General features: G+C 37.4%; 1 protein-coding gene across 1 annotated transcript in view; it reads right to left on the bottom strand.

Moving 5' to 3' along the window:
* Positions 1-14,230, bottom strand: part of LOC117373644 (V-set and transmembrane domain-containing protein 2-like protein) — a 53,167-nt gene that overhangs the window by 2,130 nt on the left and 36,807 nt on the right. Inside the window, exons 2-3 of the mRNA XM_033969717.2 lie at positions 3,030-3,199; positions 2,513-2,557 (exon numbers count right to left, since the gene is read on the bottom strand). Of these exons, the coding sequence (XP_033825608.1) occupies positions 2,513-2,557; positions 3,030-3,199 (215 nt within the window). The remainder of the gene's footprint in view (positions 1-2,512; positions 2,558-3,029; positions 3,200-14,230) is intronic.

Raw genomic sequence — 14,230 nt, 5'->3', positions numbered from 1 at the left:
GTTGTACGGTATTAAACATCTATCATGCATTTAGGCTATTTAAAGCTACCACCTGGAAATATATGTGATTTTTTTACAAGTAGATGCCAGATGTCAAACCTGTTCCTCTCTCCCCTCACCTGGCATTTGTTCAGGCTCACCTGTGCTCTCTGATCTTTTTCTGTCAAAAAACTGGCACACTATCAGTCAGACAGCAGTAATGTAGATAACATCTATTGGTGATATACAACAGGGGCAGGTTTTGCCAATCTAACTTCAGATGACAGCTTTAATTACAGGTGTGTTAACTGCTGAACATTTGACTTTTTACATCTGACCTGTAACTTGATTCACCTGCTTGTTTCAATGCAGATAATTTTAATGTGATACAGTGGAGTATCTCTAGGCAATAGCATCTCCACCCAGAAAGGTTACATAGTGCACCTTTATACACTTATTTCATAAAATACAAGAGTGCCACAAAACATGCGCTAGGATATGAATCCTTCCTTCATCCTAAAAATATAACCAACTGGAGACCTAAAGCAGAGTATTTTGTTAAAGATGGCTCAGAGAGATAAACCTTGAGCACTTAAGGGGAGCCAGCTGAGGTTCAAAATGCCTGTTTGAAATTTCTGGACAACTTTTTGGAGATATTTCGTGACTACTAAACTATATGTCATACTATAGTCATAAAAATCTAATCATCTCTGGCTTTTTTGCTGGTGTTTCTTAGAACCAGGATGCAAGATGTACAATTTTTCACACTTGAGGCTAGATGTATTAAACACACACAATGTACTTATTTAGATGGAAAGACCATAGCGCATTAATAATAGGAAAACTGTGTAGACCAATACTTATAGATAACTTAGGTAAACAGAATATTCACTGCTCATCTTTGTAAAATAAAATCCTTTAGGAGCTGTGTTTTGTTAGTGCGAGCTGACATCTGGGATCGTCTCAGTGAGGAGGCAGAGGCGGTGATAAATGAATCAGTATTTATATCTGCAGCGTCACATCTTATCACATCCACTCTCTCATCAGTCTCTACAGTGCTTCTGAAAGCACAGCAGGCTCCTACCTCCAACATAAAGAGTCCTCACACAAATCCATTGCCAAAATCGAACAGGTGGGTGGGTGTTCTTAAGGCCTTCTTATTAGAGTAATTACAACTCCACTCCTGACTGTTGCCAATCGTGTCTGACTGAAGTAAAATGAGTTATTTCTAGGTTTACTTTCAGAAGAGGGACTATAATAGGTGGGCCTACATTCTTCACAAGTAAAAAGGCTTTTTTTCCCCCTGTACTTATTCATTTAAGTTTGATTAAACACTAAATCAACTGTGTATATAGTGTATTAATACCATGGTCTGTTAGTCATGTTTTGTCAATTTCAGTGCAAACTAAAACTGACCTAAAGTAGTATGTGACATCACACTGTACTGTCCTGATTACAGCAAACTGTTTATGATTACAAACACCTGGCTGCAGGGGAAGAGTTTAAAGTGTAAAGTGTTTGACCAATCACACTGTTCCTTCTACCTCTAGACCCTGTCCCTCCTTCTCCCTTACTCTCCTCTTTAGTTCCCCAGTTTACCAGCTCAGAAATGTGGTGGAGTTAAGTTGTTTAGTCCCACTTTAAAGGTGGCATAATGTGCAAAATCAAACATAGTGTTCCCTCATTATTAACGTAATCAAAGTTGTATTTTGATTGATTCATGCATGTTTGAGTAATCTTGAATTTTCCTGCTTTTGAGACTTGAGTACACCTATGCTTTATCCCCACCGACTGTTCTGCACTTAGTTGCAATTATTTAAATAACGTAAGACTTCATGTAAATATGTCTAAAATGTCACATAGCCACTTTTCAAAAATAAAAAAATAACTTGTTAATGAGAATCTGCTGCTTGCTACAGTTAAATGCCTATATGAAGAAGCGGGGCCTTGTAGTTCTGCAGAGTTGAACAGTTTCTATTATTAAATTGTTTTAAATAAATATTGCAGTTCACAGGTAACAAAATGCCACCAATGTGAAAAGTACCACATTTTAAACGTGCAGTCAAATAAAAATTGAAATATTGTGCCATTTTACATATCAAATACACAACTTAAGTATTTCTAAACAGAACAACAAACTACTATTGAAACTTTTACATCAATTTCCGCTAATAACTTTTTCTCCTGTGCATCCTCCTACTTTTTCTGATTAAAATGGCCGTATTGCAGGTCTGGTGTAGAAGTTGTGCTGACCTTGCGTTCATGTTTAATAAAGATGGAGAGGCGTGGGAGAGACTGAGCAGATGCTTTGATCTCTGGAGGACGCTTAGCCACCTACACATGTTTACAGGGCTGAGAGTGCCAAATCTGACTTTTACTGTCCAATAGCTGACACAAACGACATCATGAGAGGCACACTATACAGTAAACAATGTTCTATATATGCTAAATAATACACAATACACAGTGGACAACAGGGATTTAGCATGTGTTTTTCTACACAAACGTAAGGGATTAGGAATCATGTACTCACACTTATCTTTGTAGCATCTTTTGGCATCTCCTCATCTGGGGACACCTAGAAATACAGAAATACATTTTACAATGTAAATCATTACTATCATGTTCATTTCACAGTCCTCAAACTAATCCAGTTAGTTTAAGGTTTAAAGTAAAATTTTAAAGGTAGTATACAATATCTGTCTTAAATGTTTCTTTGTCTGCAAATAAAACCAGAAATTTCCATCATAAGGACTGATTAATATCATATGATAGGGGCCATACTGTTGCACATGTTGCCTTGTACAGCAGAGCCACAAGCAAAATAACTAAAAAACTGATATTTTCATAATGTTTCATAAACGTACTCTCAGCCTTTTGTGCCAAAATGGCTGCTTTGGTGAAAACTACTCTTGTTCTACTGTTGATAACAAAAGAATAGATAAATGTAGAACAAAATATAAAAAAAAAAAAAAAAGAAAGACTTGGCAGAGACATTTACGATAGCCTTCTACCTTTCAGTGCTATTTACTACAGAAATTGAGTCAGACCTCGTTGGTAGTCCAGGGCTGCTGATCGGTCCAGTCCATGTGGTTGCGGATGTACCACCACTGGATTTCCAGAGAGTAGGAGGGCATGCCCGCACCCCTGAAGGAGCATGCCATCTCCACGTCCTGCCCACGCTGAGCTGTCATGTCATGAGGCACCTCTGTGAACATGGCTGCAACACACAACACACACTTCATCACTGCAGGTAACGATATCCATTTATCTACCCCCATATGTATTCAATAATATTGGCCTATAGAATGCTGTTATTGTTGTAGATAGATTGTCCAGTCTAGTCCAGTCCAGTCTGCCTATGCTTCTGTTGTAAGCAGTATGACCCAGCACAGAAATCCAGTTTCTTTATCAGTAGTGATCTAACCTGAAATCCAGCAATATACTCAAGTAATACACTTTTATCACTGAAATATTGTACTTTATTTTACAAGCCAAGAATGAATAATGTGAGATATTAATTTTCATTATTGAGGAAGTTACTGTTTTCTATTTTGACCACATATGTCTTGTTTATGCAGAGTTTTTGGTGAAAAATTGCAAATTTATTCATGAAAAATATATCGCAGTCTGCTTAATTTATGACCCAAGATATGCATGAATAGTTTATGCTGTTTACTAACTCCAGATCCATTAGCATCATATTTGCCTTTTTTCTATTTTAATAAAAAATAAATCTACATGGACCATTACCCAAACCACTGTATCAACCATTGAAATACAAGGAATAAAATGACACTGAATTAGATTAGATAGAGCACCGAAGACAGCCATTCACAGTTTGTATTGAAAGCATTTAAAGGAGAATTGCAGATGTGAAGGAAGTGTCAGAAATGTGGTTGTACACTCATAAATCATTTGCTGGTGCGTTTTACAGCTGACAGTTGTTGACAGTGATAAACTTTGACAGGGTGCTCTGGTGCTGGCTGCTTTGGTTAAGGGGGGTCAGAGGTTCCATTATGAGCCCGCAATGCAATTCACCTCCTTTGAAACAGAGCCCAAAGCCAGAGCTAGTGTGGTCATGTTACTAAAATTTCAAACTTGCACACAATAAGGTGAAGATTTGATACTTGATACTACTTTAAATTCAACAATGATAGTAAGATACTCTTCTTTTTAATACAATAGAATGCAAATTTCAACACAAAATAGTAGAGGTGTTACTGTATTTACTTCTTTTGTCAAATCCTAGCACAGAAATCATTGTCCTAATAGACCTGTTGATTTACGTTACTATCGGCATGCTACCGGAGAAGGGTCATTTGTGTATATGACAATTCAACACATTTAAATATCCCTAGACTTATTGAATTCAGCATTTTCCTTATTACTTCACCCAATCTTCCATTCATAAAAGTGTCCTAGTAATACTTGAGATAAACAATGATATAAAACAGCTGCGTCCCCAGACATAAGTACACCGACCCACTTTGGAGCAGGTGTTATTGCAGAGAATATGAGGCTGGGCTGGAAAGGGGTTCATCATCAAGACGAAATTATACTGTAATACTGTGATGGTCAAATATTACATTTTCCACACAGGAGTTCACTATAAGGGGTGAACTCCTGACATGATTGTTTTCGTCTCATGGGAAATCTACAGTAACATATGAAAAGCCACGCACCTGATTCACATAAACACCACATCAACCACAGCTCTGAAAGTAATATCTGACGGAATAACAGAAATAAGCCAACACAAAAGTAGTTGCACGGTCTACCTTTTTGTTGTAAATAACATTTGTAAATGCCAAATCTACTGCAAGACACAGACTGTATAAAGAAATGGACTAAGTGAGTGTGACGTCTCCCATAGTGTTTGACTCTAGTCCAGTGAAGGTCATTGGGGCTAGCAGTTATATGGGTGAATTTGGAGTTCCTTATTTGGAAAACCGACTCGGCTCCTTATTTGGAAAACCGCCTTCAAGTAGCAGCCATAGGGCCAATCTGGTGTGACTGGTTGTTGAAGGTAACACCCCTTCTCGCCTGACATAAAAGCAAAATAAAAATACCAGGATCATGTAGAGCAGATTAATACAAACATTTTAAGACCAACATTTTAAGCCTACTGAGGGGGTGACAATTTTCAATGTAAAGTGAATCGGAGCCAGAATTGATGGAGCCGGAAGCGCGCCCATGAGCACTTCCGATTTGGAACACAGCATATGTAATTGCAATTGCAATTTTTAGTATTGTTATAGTGATTCAGTTTGTGATTTGTCTAAAATGGAGGATTTCAGTTCAGAGTGCACATTGTAAACAACTTCAGTCTCATTTGACAGAAGACTGATAAACATTTCATGCATTTCAGAACATGTTAGCAGAGGTCTAAACAACAGGTCATATTTTCTTTATAAAAAAGATAGGATATTTTGTTTGTTGCATAAGGCTTTATATTATCTGAATGATTGCAGCCGCTATTATTATTTGAAATGGTCATATATTGTGCCCATCACTGCACTCTATGAAAAAGTAGGTTGGCCATCGCTATCTGTTAGGAGAGAATAAAACTGAATATAAAATATATTTATAACGGACTACTTGATAGACTGCCTGAATATCTCACTTGTTGAACATTGATACAGGAACTTTCAATACAGATGATTGTAAAAGTATAAAAACTGGCTTCACCAGAACTGAAATGGGGGGGAAAAAGCTTTTGGCTATTTTGCTTCCCAAAAATGGAATACATTTCAAGGACATGCAATTTAATAATCTGGTGACAAGCATTTATAGTCAGACCTGTTTTTAATTTTTTTAATTGACTTATGTACTTATTTGTTTTGTTTGTATATTTATGTATATGAAATAAAGATAAGCAAAATCTGAGAAAAGCAGAAAATTGCATGTAGTTGTTGCATCTATAGCGACTGTATGGTGCTATTTATAGTCTCACTAGTCTTAGTCCTTAATTCTTCTAGCTGACCTGGTGTTACCTCTGGGCGCATGTTATTTGTTATGAATGTTCTACAGTTACACATTCTACCAGGCTTTACCTGCAGTCACACATCACTCTTGTCCATTGATCACATCTGCTTGTATTTTTCATTTGCGAAACCTGAAACGCGGTGATATCGATTTAACACTGGGAGAGAAGTTAACAATGTCCACAGCCCGCTCCCTCACACGTACAGATAATATTCAGAAGAACCGGGTTGGAAATATAAAACTGCTGTGTCAGAGATAAGGCTTGGACAATCATAATCCGTCTTGTTCCACTTCAGAAGCACAAAGAAGTATCCGGGTAGATCTCTGGACTCTGCAAATAATGGCCTGAAGAAAATGGGAAATACCAACACAATACATCACACAGATAACTAACGAGCTGTACATATGTCCCTGTATCTGTCACATTTTGAACAATTCTCAGTTAGTGGAAACCAAAAATATGATCAGCTGTTGAATTTATTACATTGCATTCTGTAGTTAGTTTGTCAAGCCAAAAGGAACAAAAAAGGGATTTTGGGATAACATGAAGACATATTGTGCTTGTGTCTGTGATATAGTTATTATCTATGACAGGGGTCGGGAACCTTTTTAGCCGAGAGCCAAAAAAAGTCACATATTTTAAAATGTATTTCTGTGAGAGCCATACAATATTTTTTACTCTGAATACAACTAAATGTGTGAATTTTTAAACAAGACCAACAATTTTAGAGTATAAGAAGTCTCTGAATGTATTGTTAATATTTTTTTTAAGAAGATCTGTGGGAGCCAAGATTTGGTTTGTTTGGTAATGCATGCAAATTCAGTGTTAATATGTTAATGTTAATAAATGATGTTTTATGTTAATATTTGATTTATATGTATAAGCTACACTTGTTTTATTGCATTAATGTTGATTTTGGAAAATATCTTAGGATTGTCATAATTGAAGTTTTACGTAAATATGTTACTGTCACTTTAAGAGCGCGCATGAGGGAAAACAGCTGAGAACATGTTAGTTGAGGCAGTGCATAAAGATGGAGCCAAATGGTTTTCTTACCGTAGTATTGTTTATTTTTGAGAATTACTTGATTTGATTACTTCTGTATTTATATATAATTTATTCATTACTTATTGTGTTAACAAATGTCAGCTAAGATTTATCTGAGAGTCAGATGCAGTCATCAAAAGAGCCATCACTGGATCATTATGTTATATTTTGGAGATTTTAAATCGCAATATTCATCTAAAATGACTTAAAAGAACCAGGTCAGCTGACTTCAGGGTTGGAAAATTGTGGAGCCCAATGGTAGGTGAGGTTAAGTGCCACATGCTGTCGGCCATCTTTATGGATATCTGTACATCACTGTAGTGAGCAGTTTTGGTTTTTTTTCTTTTGTGCAAAAATGGCTATGCAATGCTGCTAAAATCATATGCGTATGCCAATTAAGAAAATAAAACTGGAGAGCAAAGTAAGTAAAGCTGAAACATGTGTACAGTGACAGACCAGACCACCATTCACACTTTGTAATTCTACTACACATTCTGTATGCTGGTGGGAGTATGCTGTTGGTGAGGCCCAGAATGAACTCTCACAAAAATATCTTGTATAATTGTAATAACACAAAGATTGTTTGCAGAAGACTTCCCCAGTCTGCTTCTGCCTTGCTGTCAGTGTCTGTGCAGTAATAACAGTGTACAGAGGAGAGAGCTGAGCCTAAAGCATTCTCATTATCACAGAGATAAACGGAGAGCTCTGAGCCTGGCCGCATCACTTCAACACAACCATCTCTGTCTCTGGCTATTTAGAGTGCATTTACTATCATGTTGGATTTCCTGTGATCTAAAGATGTTTTGGCAAGACGCTTCTAAGATAAGTAAAAATGTGTACTTAGGTTCTTAGGGTGAATGTGGCTAATGCATATGAGAAAGAAGGATATTCACAGTGGATGGCTGTAACTGTTGAAACTACGGTGTTAGATATAACACAAAATACTTAATAATGATAATATGTAAATATTTGGTAGACACTACCTTTTATCTATCTGAAGGGAGGAGCTAGCTACACTGAAACTAACACAGCTATTGTGTTACTTCAGTGTCCACCAGAGATCTGACCAGAACCAAAGAAGTGGCTTGTATGAGCAATGAAACATCTTCACTCCTACAACATTTTGTCCAGTTGACAGATATAAATTTGTCTTTTACTATGGATCATACCTGGACAGCAGAGGGATTACACAGACTTCATACGTGACAGTTTTGCTCATTAAAATAAATTAATGGAAGACATGAACCTTGTTGGACACTCACACTCATTCAATATTTTCAGGTAAAAGGTTCTGTATGCAGTGTTGACATGTTGGCTCGTTGTCAGATCACCAAACATGAAGAAGGGTCCATTTTATTATTATCAAAAAAATTCTAAATCGCAATTTGAGCTGGAGCCATTATCTAATCAGAAAGACTGCAATTACAATGTGTTCTGCAGAGAACAAAATATATTTTTGTAGTTTAAACCTCTACAAACATATTTTCAAATGCATGAGATTCTTGTATTAGGTTATGAGTTCATATCTCAGTCTTCACTCAAATGTTAATGCCCCTGAAGTTGTTTACAATGCACACTCATAAATCGCAAATCTAATCGTAACTTTTTTACTCCGGTGCTGGTATCTTTCCTTCATTGCAACATTAAGCCTGAAGTGATGTAAAAATAAAAATGTTTTCAGCCATTTCCAGCCATCTAAATACTAATAGTTATGTTGTAAATGACAATAAAAGATCCCGTTTGGAGCGCTGTATATTGGCGGTGTGTCACAATGATAAACCTTGGTGTTTATTTGAATGTCTGGGAGGAAACGGTTGTAAGAATAAACGCACAAATCAATGCTCTGCGGAAGAAGATCCAGCAACAGCTCTGATCAATATTCACATTATTATTGAATAAATGTTACAGGAGCATTTTCAAACTCAAATCGGTTACGTTATAATCTACAACAGTGCAACAAAATTACAACAGAGAGAACCTAGAGGTTATTGTGAACTTCCATTTTGCTTTTTGGCACCATTAAACCTAGCATACCCACACTTTACAATGTAACTGTGGATAAGGACAAAAAAGTACAGCAGAGGAATAATAGTTCACTTTTATGAACACATTTTTTAAAGCTTACAGTTTCTTTGGGAGAGGATACACAATACCAGCGTTTTTATGACAGCGCTAGTTGTTAAGTGAACTGTCAGACCATTGTTATTTATTAATGCTATATCAGAAGTGTCTGCCTCAAGGCACTAGTCTGCAACAGAAACAAAGGCATGGTTCATGTTAGGTTAAAAACTAATGGGAAAATGCCTTAAGTTGTGTGGGAAAAGTGACTAAGTTGGCAATAAATACATACAGTTTGGAGAGGAATGGTGGCGAGCCTGCTTGAACTAAGTCTTTGAGGTTATGCAGAAAAAAAAAAGGACGGGATACAATAGATGTCAAAAATATCAAAAATCACTCACTAATCCATATTAAAACTGTATCAAAACCAGATACTCATTTGAGCAGGTTTCCACACATTCGCAGGACAGAAATCAACCTTTCCTGAGTAGCTTTTGAATGATCTTGAGCTGTATCAGAAAAGTACAAGACCACATAGACTAGTATTCTCCAATGGACCACTATGGAACCTACCTGGACAACTGAGGGATTACATAGATATAACGCTGCATGGGAATGTAAAAGATAGTAGTATGATTTAATTCTAGTCACTGAATAAAGAGTCTATCCCTTAGTATCGGAATCACGTTGGAAAGTTTTGTATCGTGACAACACTACAATAGATAAGCCTTATTGCAAACATGTTGGCTCAACATTTATCATGCCATCTCTGAAAATACATCCGTTTATCACAGTTAGCAATTTAGCGTTTGATGAAAAATAATAATTTACAGTTTCATTTGTTTTTTGATGTTTTGTTTTCCCCAAGTGTGCATTCTCTATCTTGTCCAATCGTTTCTCAGCTCCTCCTTTGCAAAAACATTCCTGGAGCCAATCTGTGCTAGACCTTGCCACCCATAAATCAGTCAGTAGGGGATGCTTTGAAAATAACCCCAAAACAGGTGAACCGAGGTCCAACGTGATGAAAAAGAGGCTGTAAAATAGTGTCGTCATGATACTAAAATTTTATACATGTTCTGATACAGCTCAAGATCATTCAACAGCTATTCAGGAAAGGTTTAATTCTGTCCTGTGAATGTGACTTTTTAGTATCTTTACCTGCTTAAATGAGTATCTAGATTCAATACTAGCTTTAGTATCAATTAGTATCTGATTTTTCATACTTTTGACAACTCTACTGCAAACAGCCAAATATATAATAGCTAAAATAAGTTTTCCTACCATACCTCGTCCTATATGAGGCTACAAACTAAGGCTGGGCCATATTATATTGCTGGTTATATTGTGATTTTCTTCTCAGTTGTGATGGGAGGCAGACAGATCATGGCTAATTGCTACCGCTAAAGCCAAGCTGACTGTGGAGGCTCTGCAGAGGCTGAGAACTCTAATTATGAAAAAGATGGAAGGAGTGGAGGGAAGTAATATTTTAGGTATATTGTCTCTTATATCAATATTGCATTGCATATTTTTCTTTTTATATTGTGAAATGAAATTGTAAGCCGTATGCCCTATAGCTACAACCACCAATCGCTGCTCCTTCACAATTGGTAAAAAATTCCAACACACTTCAACAAGTCCCCGCGGTTCTGCATAATACCCGAATCCTCTACAAACTTTTTTTTTCCCCCTGAGCCGCGCATTCAACTTTTCACTCCTCTAACTCGGCACCACAAAGCCTCCTGCCTGCGCTCAGAGTTATTTCACAGCTCCTAACAAGGAAACCAGCGTGCGTCATGCCTCTGCCTCTGCTCTGCTGTGCTCTGCTGGTGCCCGCGGGCTGCTATCAACCCAGGCTCACTCCACATTCTGCTCGCCTTCCCTTCCACACCGCCAGCCCCAATTCTCCACGAGGAATCAGCCGACCGCGGGCCTCTGTGCGCCTTTTCTGCTATGGGTCCGAATCCATCAGCGCTGAAGAACTCACCAAAGACAGGCCTTGAATGTCAATGTAGTTCGGTGGTGTGCGTGAGATGGTAACTGAAACATTGGGCTCTTACTGGGTTTTCAGATGCCTAGGACTGCAATGGACGATTATTTAAGTAATCAACTATTCCGCGATTCTTTTTAGGATTAGTCGATGATTCAAGCGATTATTTCTATTGTAAATTTGGATTTTCAAAACATATTTTTAGCCAAATAATGGTTGAACAAGGTGACTGAAGGCTTCTATATAGTGAACATTTATTATTAAAATGTATTGCTGATGATAATGCTGTGGTCATTGTTATAAAAAAAGGTCTTTGTATTTGTTTTAGCATTTCTATTTGATACAGTTGGGGGGCAGCAAAAAAAGATTTATTGGTAAAAAGTGTATTTCTGTTGTAAAAGAGATCTTGGGTCCAGTCACTGCCCTCGCATTTGAGAATATGACATCATCATATTTTATCTGAAAACTATTTAGAGGATTTTTTCATTCAAAAGATATGATATTTAATCACTATAGTAATGGTCCTATTTTTTCATCATTTTGAAACCCATGAATAGTCTACAGAGGTTTTCTTGGCTCTTCAAATGGCTTCATAACAGTGGAGTGACGACTTGTGGCGCGCTGGTGCTCGCTAAGCTATTATAATGCTAATGAGTGTAATGTATGTGCGTGCGTGTGTGTCTGCTCTGAGTGCGAAAAAGTGCAGGGTTGGGAGAATGCTGTTGCTTTTAATTAGTCGAGGGACAAATGGTATATGTGTCGCCATTACAAAATGATTCCCAAGTGGAGTGAATTTGGAGCGTTAGATTATTCTCTTTGTAGTTTTCTTGTACAATTATAATCTGATATCATGTGACAATCTCTGTTTGGAAGCTAATTGCAAAAAAATACCAAACAGGTTTCTGTCATCCAATTTTTTGACCAGCAGTGAAAAAGACAGTGACAGAGTAGTCAGCAGATTTGATATAAAGACAGATTATGATTCTGTGTAAAACAGACCATCTGGAGTGTAGCAAAAGAAAAATTTTCCAAATTTTCCAATTTTTCTTTTGCTATGGATCATACCTGGACAACTCTGGGATTACACAGACACCATCTGGAGTGTTATGTTATAATGAACAATTTTGCAGAAAAATGGATGTTGATTTCCTTCACAAACAGTCTTGTGTACTCTTGGTTTAATGAGAGATGCAACTGTATTTAAAGGGGGGGTATTATGCAAAATCAACTTTTTGGAGCTTTCTACCATGTTATAACATTGTTCCCTCATCAAAAACATGCCTGAAGTAGTCTTATATGTCACTAGGCCTGTCACATTAATTACTATATCAGCTTATTTTTCAATATATGATAGAACAATATTTTTGGGGGCCAATATTTATCAAGGGTACTTTTTCTTTGCAGTAGTAGGACATTTTTGGTTATTTTTTGCGAGATGATAAGATTAAAAGACTAGTCTAAAAATTAAACCCGCATCAGTGAACACAAAAGCGCGATAAGACGCCAAGATGCGGACTCTCCTGTAGCTGTCTATTTTAACCTGTTAAAACATGATGTGTCTTCTCTTCGCTTCTGCGGGATTGAACAGGTGCCTGCTCCACGGAGGGGTGGAGACCACGACCGCGCGTTAAAGAGACGCGAAGCCTATTGGATTTTTACTTTACAAACTCTTAGTCCTAAGGGCTTAAATGATGAACTGTTGTTTAATGTAATGTTGTGATGTGGATATGTAGAACTGTTTTTTGCCCTCTCTCTGAGTTATGAGGGAGATGTAATGGAACCTTTTGGAGGGGTCAGTTATGTCATTTTTGTCAATTATGCTGTTTTTTACGAAAATCCAAAGTATATAGTATATATCTGCAATTTTTTCTGATTGGTAATAATCATTATATTTTTCTGGTTATTATCCATGTATTTTAATTCACAAAAAATGTTTGTAAAGGAAATTATGCACAATCTTGCGGGTGTTTTTTGGGTTCTGATTGTGAATACATGTGTCTTACGACCATTGGTTGATTAAACTATAGGGGGCGGTCCCTTGATTTATATAAGGGGAGCGGAAGGGGCTGTCCTCATACCTGAAGAAGGTCAGAGCGACCGAAACGTTGTTTGGAATAAAAATTGCATTAAGAGTGAGACAGTGTGCGGGAGTTTTTCTTTAATTTTTAGACTAGTGCTTCACCTCCTACGCACCTGTCGCCCAGTCGGGTGTGTGGAGTTCACACAGAAAAGATTAAAAGACTAAAATTAGACAAAAAAAATACTTAAGTGTTGCATTCTGCTATTCATTTATACAGCTCAACAATATTTAACATTTGTACATTTAGCATATTATTTGTGAAAAAATCTGTTTTATGGTTTGGTGTCAATATTATCATTTATCGTCTATATTGACTTCAGTAATATATCGCACTTCAAATTTGTTATCATGACAGGCTTACATTTCTCAGGCACTATTCAACCCCTCCTCCCCTCTTTCATATAACCACTTCACACAGGTTATTCTTGAAGACCAGGGTTAGTGACTAAGCCAAGAACGATGTGAAGCAACAAAACATTACTTATGCAAATTTCTGCAAACTGCTATAACATTTGTATGGCCTGAGATAACTATTTGCCTATTTCTATTTGAATACAACCTTGATTGGCAATTTGCCCTTGCACTCCATGATATCCGGTAATCCTACGTGTTCCCATTAATATGCTTTACTTAATCCTTGTTCACCCTCGATCATCAATATTATTCTCATACATTATATCAGAGCTATTGTATCTTGGCATGCACATAAAAACAACTTATTTATAAAATCCTCATGGACAATAGCTGGCCCAGTGAATCCTCCAGTGGCTGCTCTACACAAGGACAAGTGAACAGTTCATGCTCCTCTTATTTTATATTCCGCTGTATCTCCCTGACTGCGTATGTGTGTGGACCTTAGCCTCCTTCTCTGGACCCATGTTCCCTGCTCTGGCCCACATCCCAGAAGCCCCCCCATAGCGCAGGTCCGGCTCTGTTTTGCCTCTTAATCAAATGAGAGAGGTTAAAAGGAAAACATGGCTTCCTGCGCCAGAGGGTTCATTCAGAGCACCAAGGACGACACTGCCACGACTGAGCTTTCACAACACAGTGGTGGCCTCATGAACACGGAGTCATTCTAAGGAGAAAATAA

This window comes from Periophthalmus magnuspinnatus, chromosome 7 (genome assembly GCF_009829125.3).
Source record: "Periophthalmus magnuspinnatus isolate fPerMag1 chromosome 7, fPerMag1.2.pri, whole genome shotgun sequence".
NCBI classification, from domain to species: Eukaryota; Metazoa; Chordata; class Actinopteri; order Gobiiformes; family Gobiidae; genus Periophthalmus; species Periophthalmus magnuspinnatus.
The sequence above is the reverse complement of the archived record's forward strand: the minus strand, read 5'-3'. Positions and strand labels throughout refer to the sequence as shown.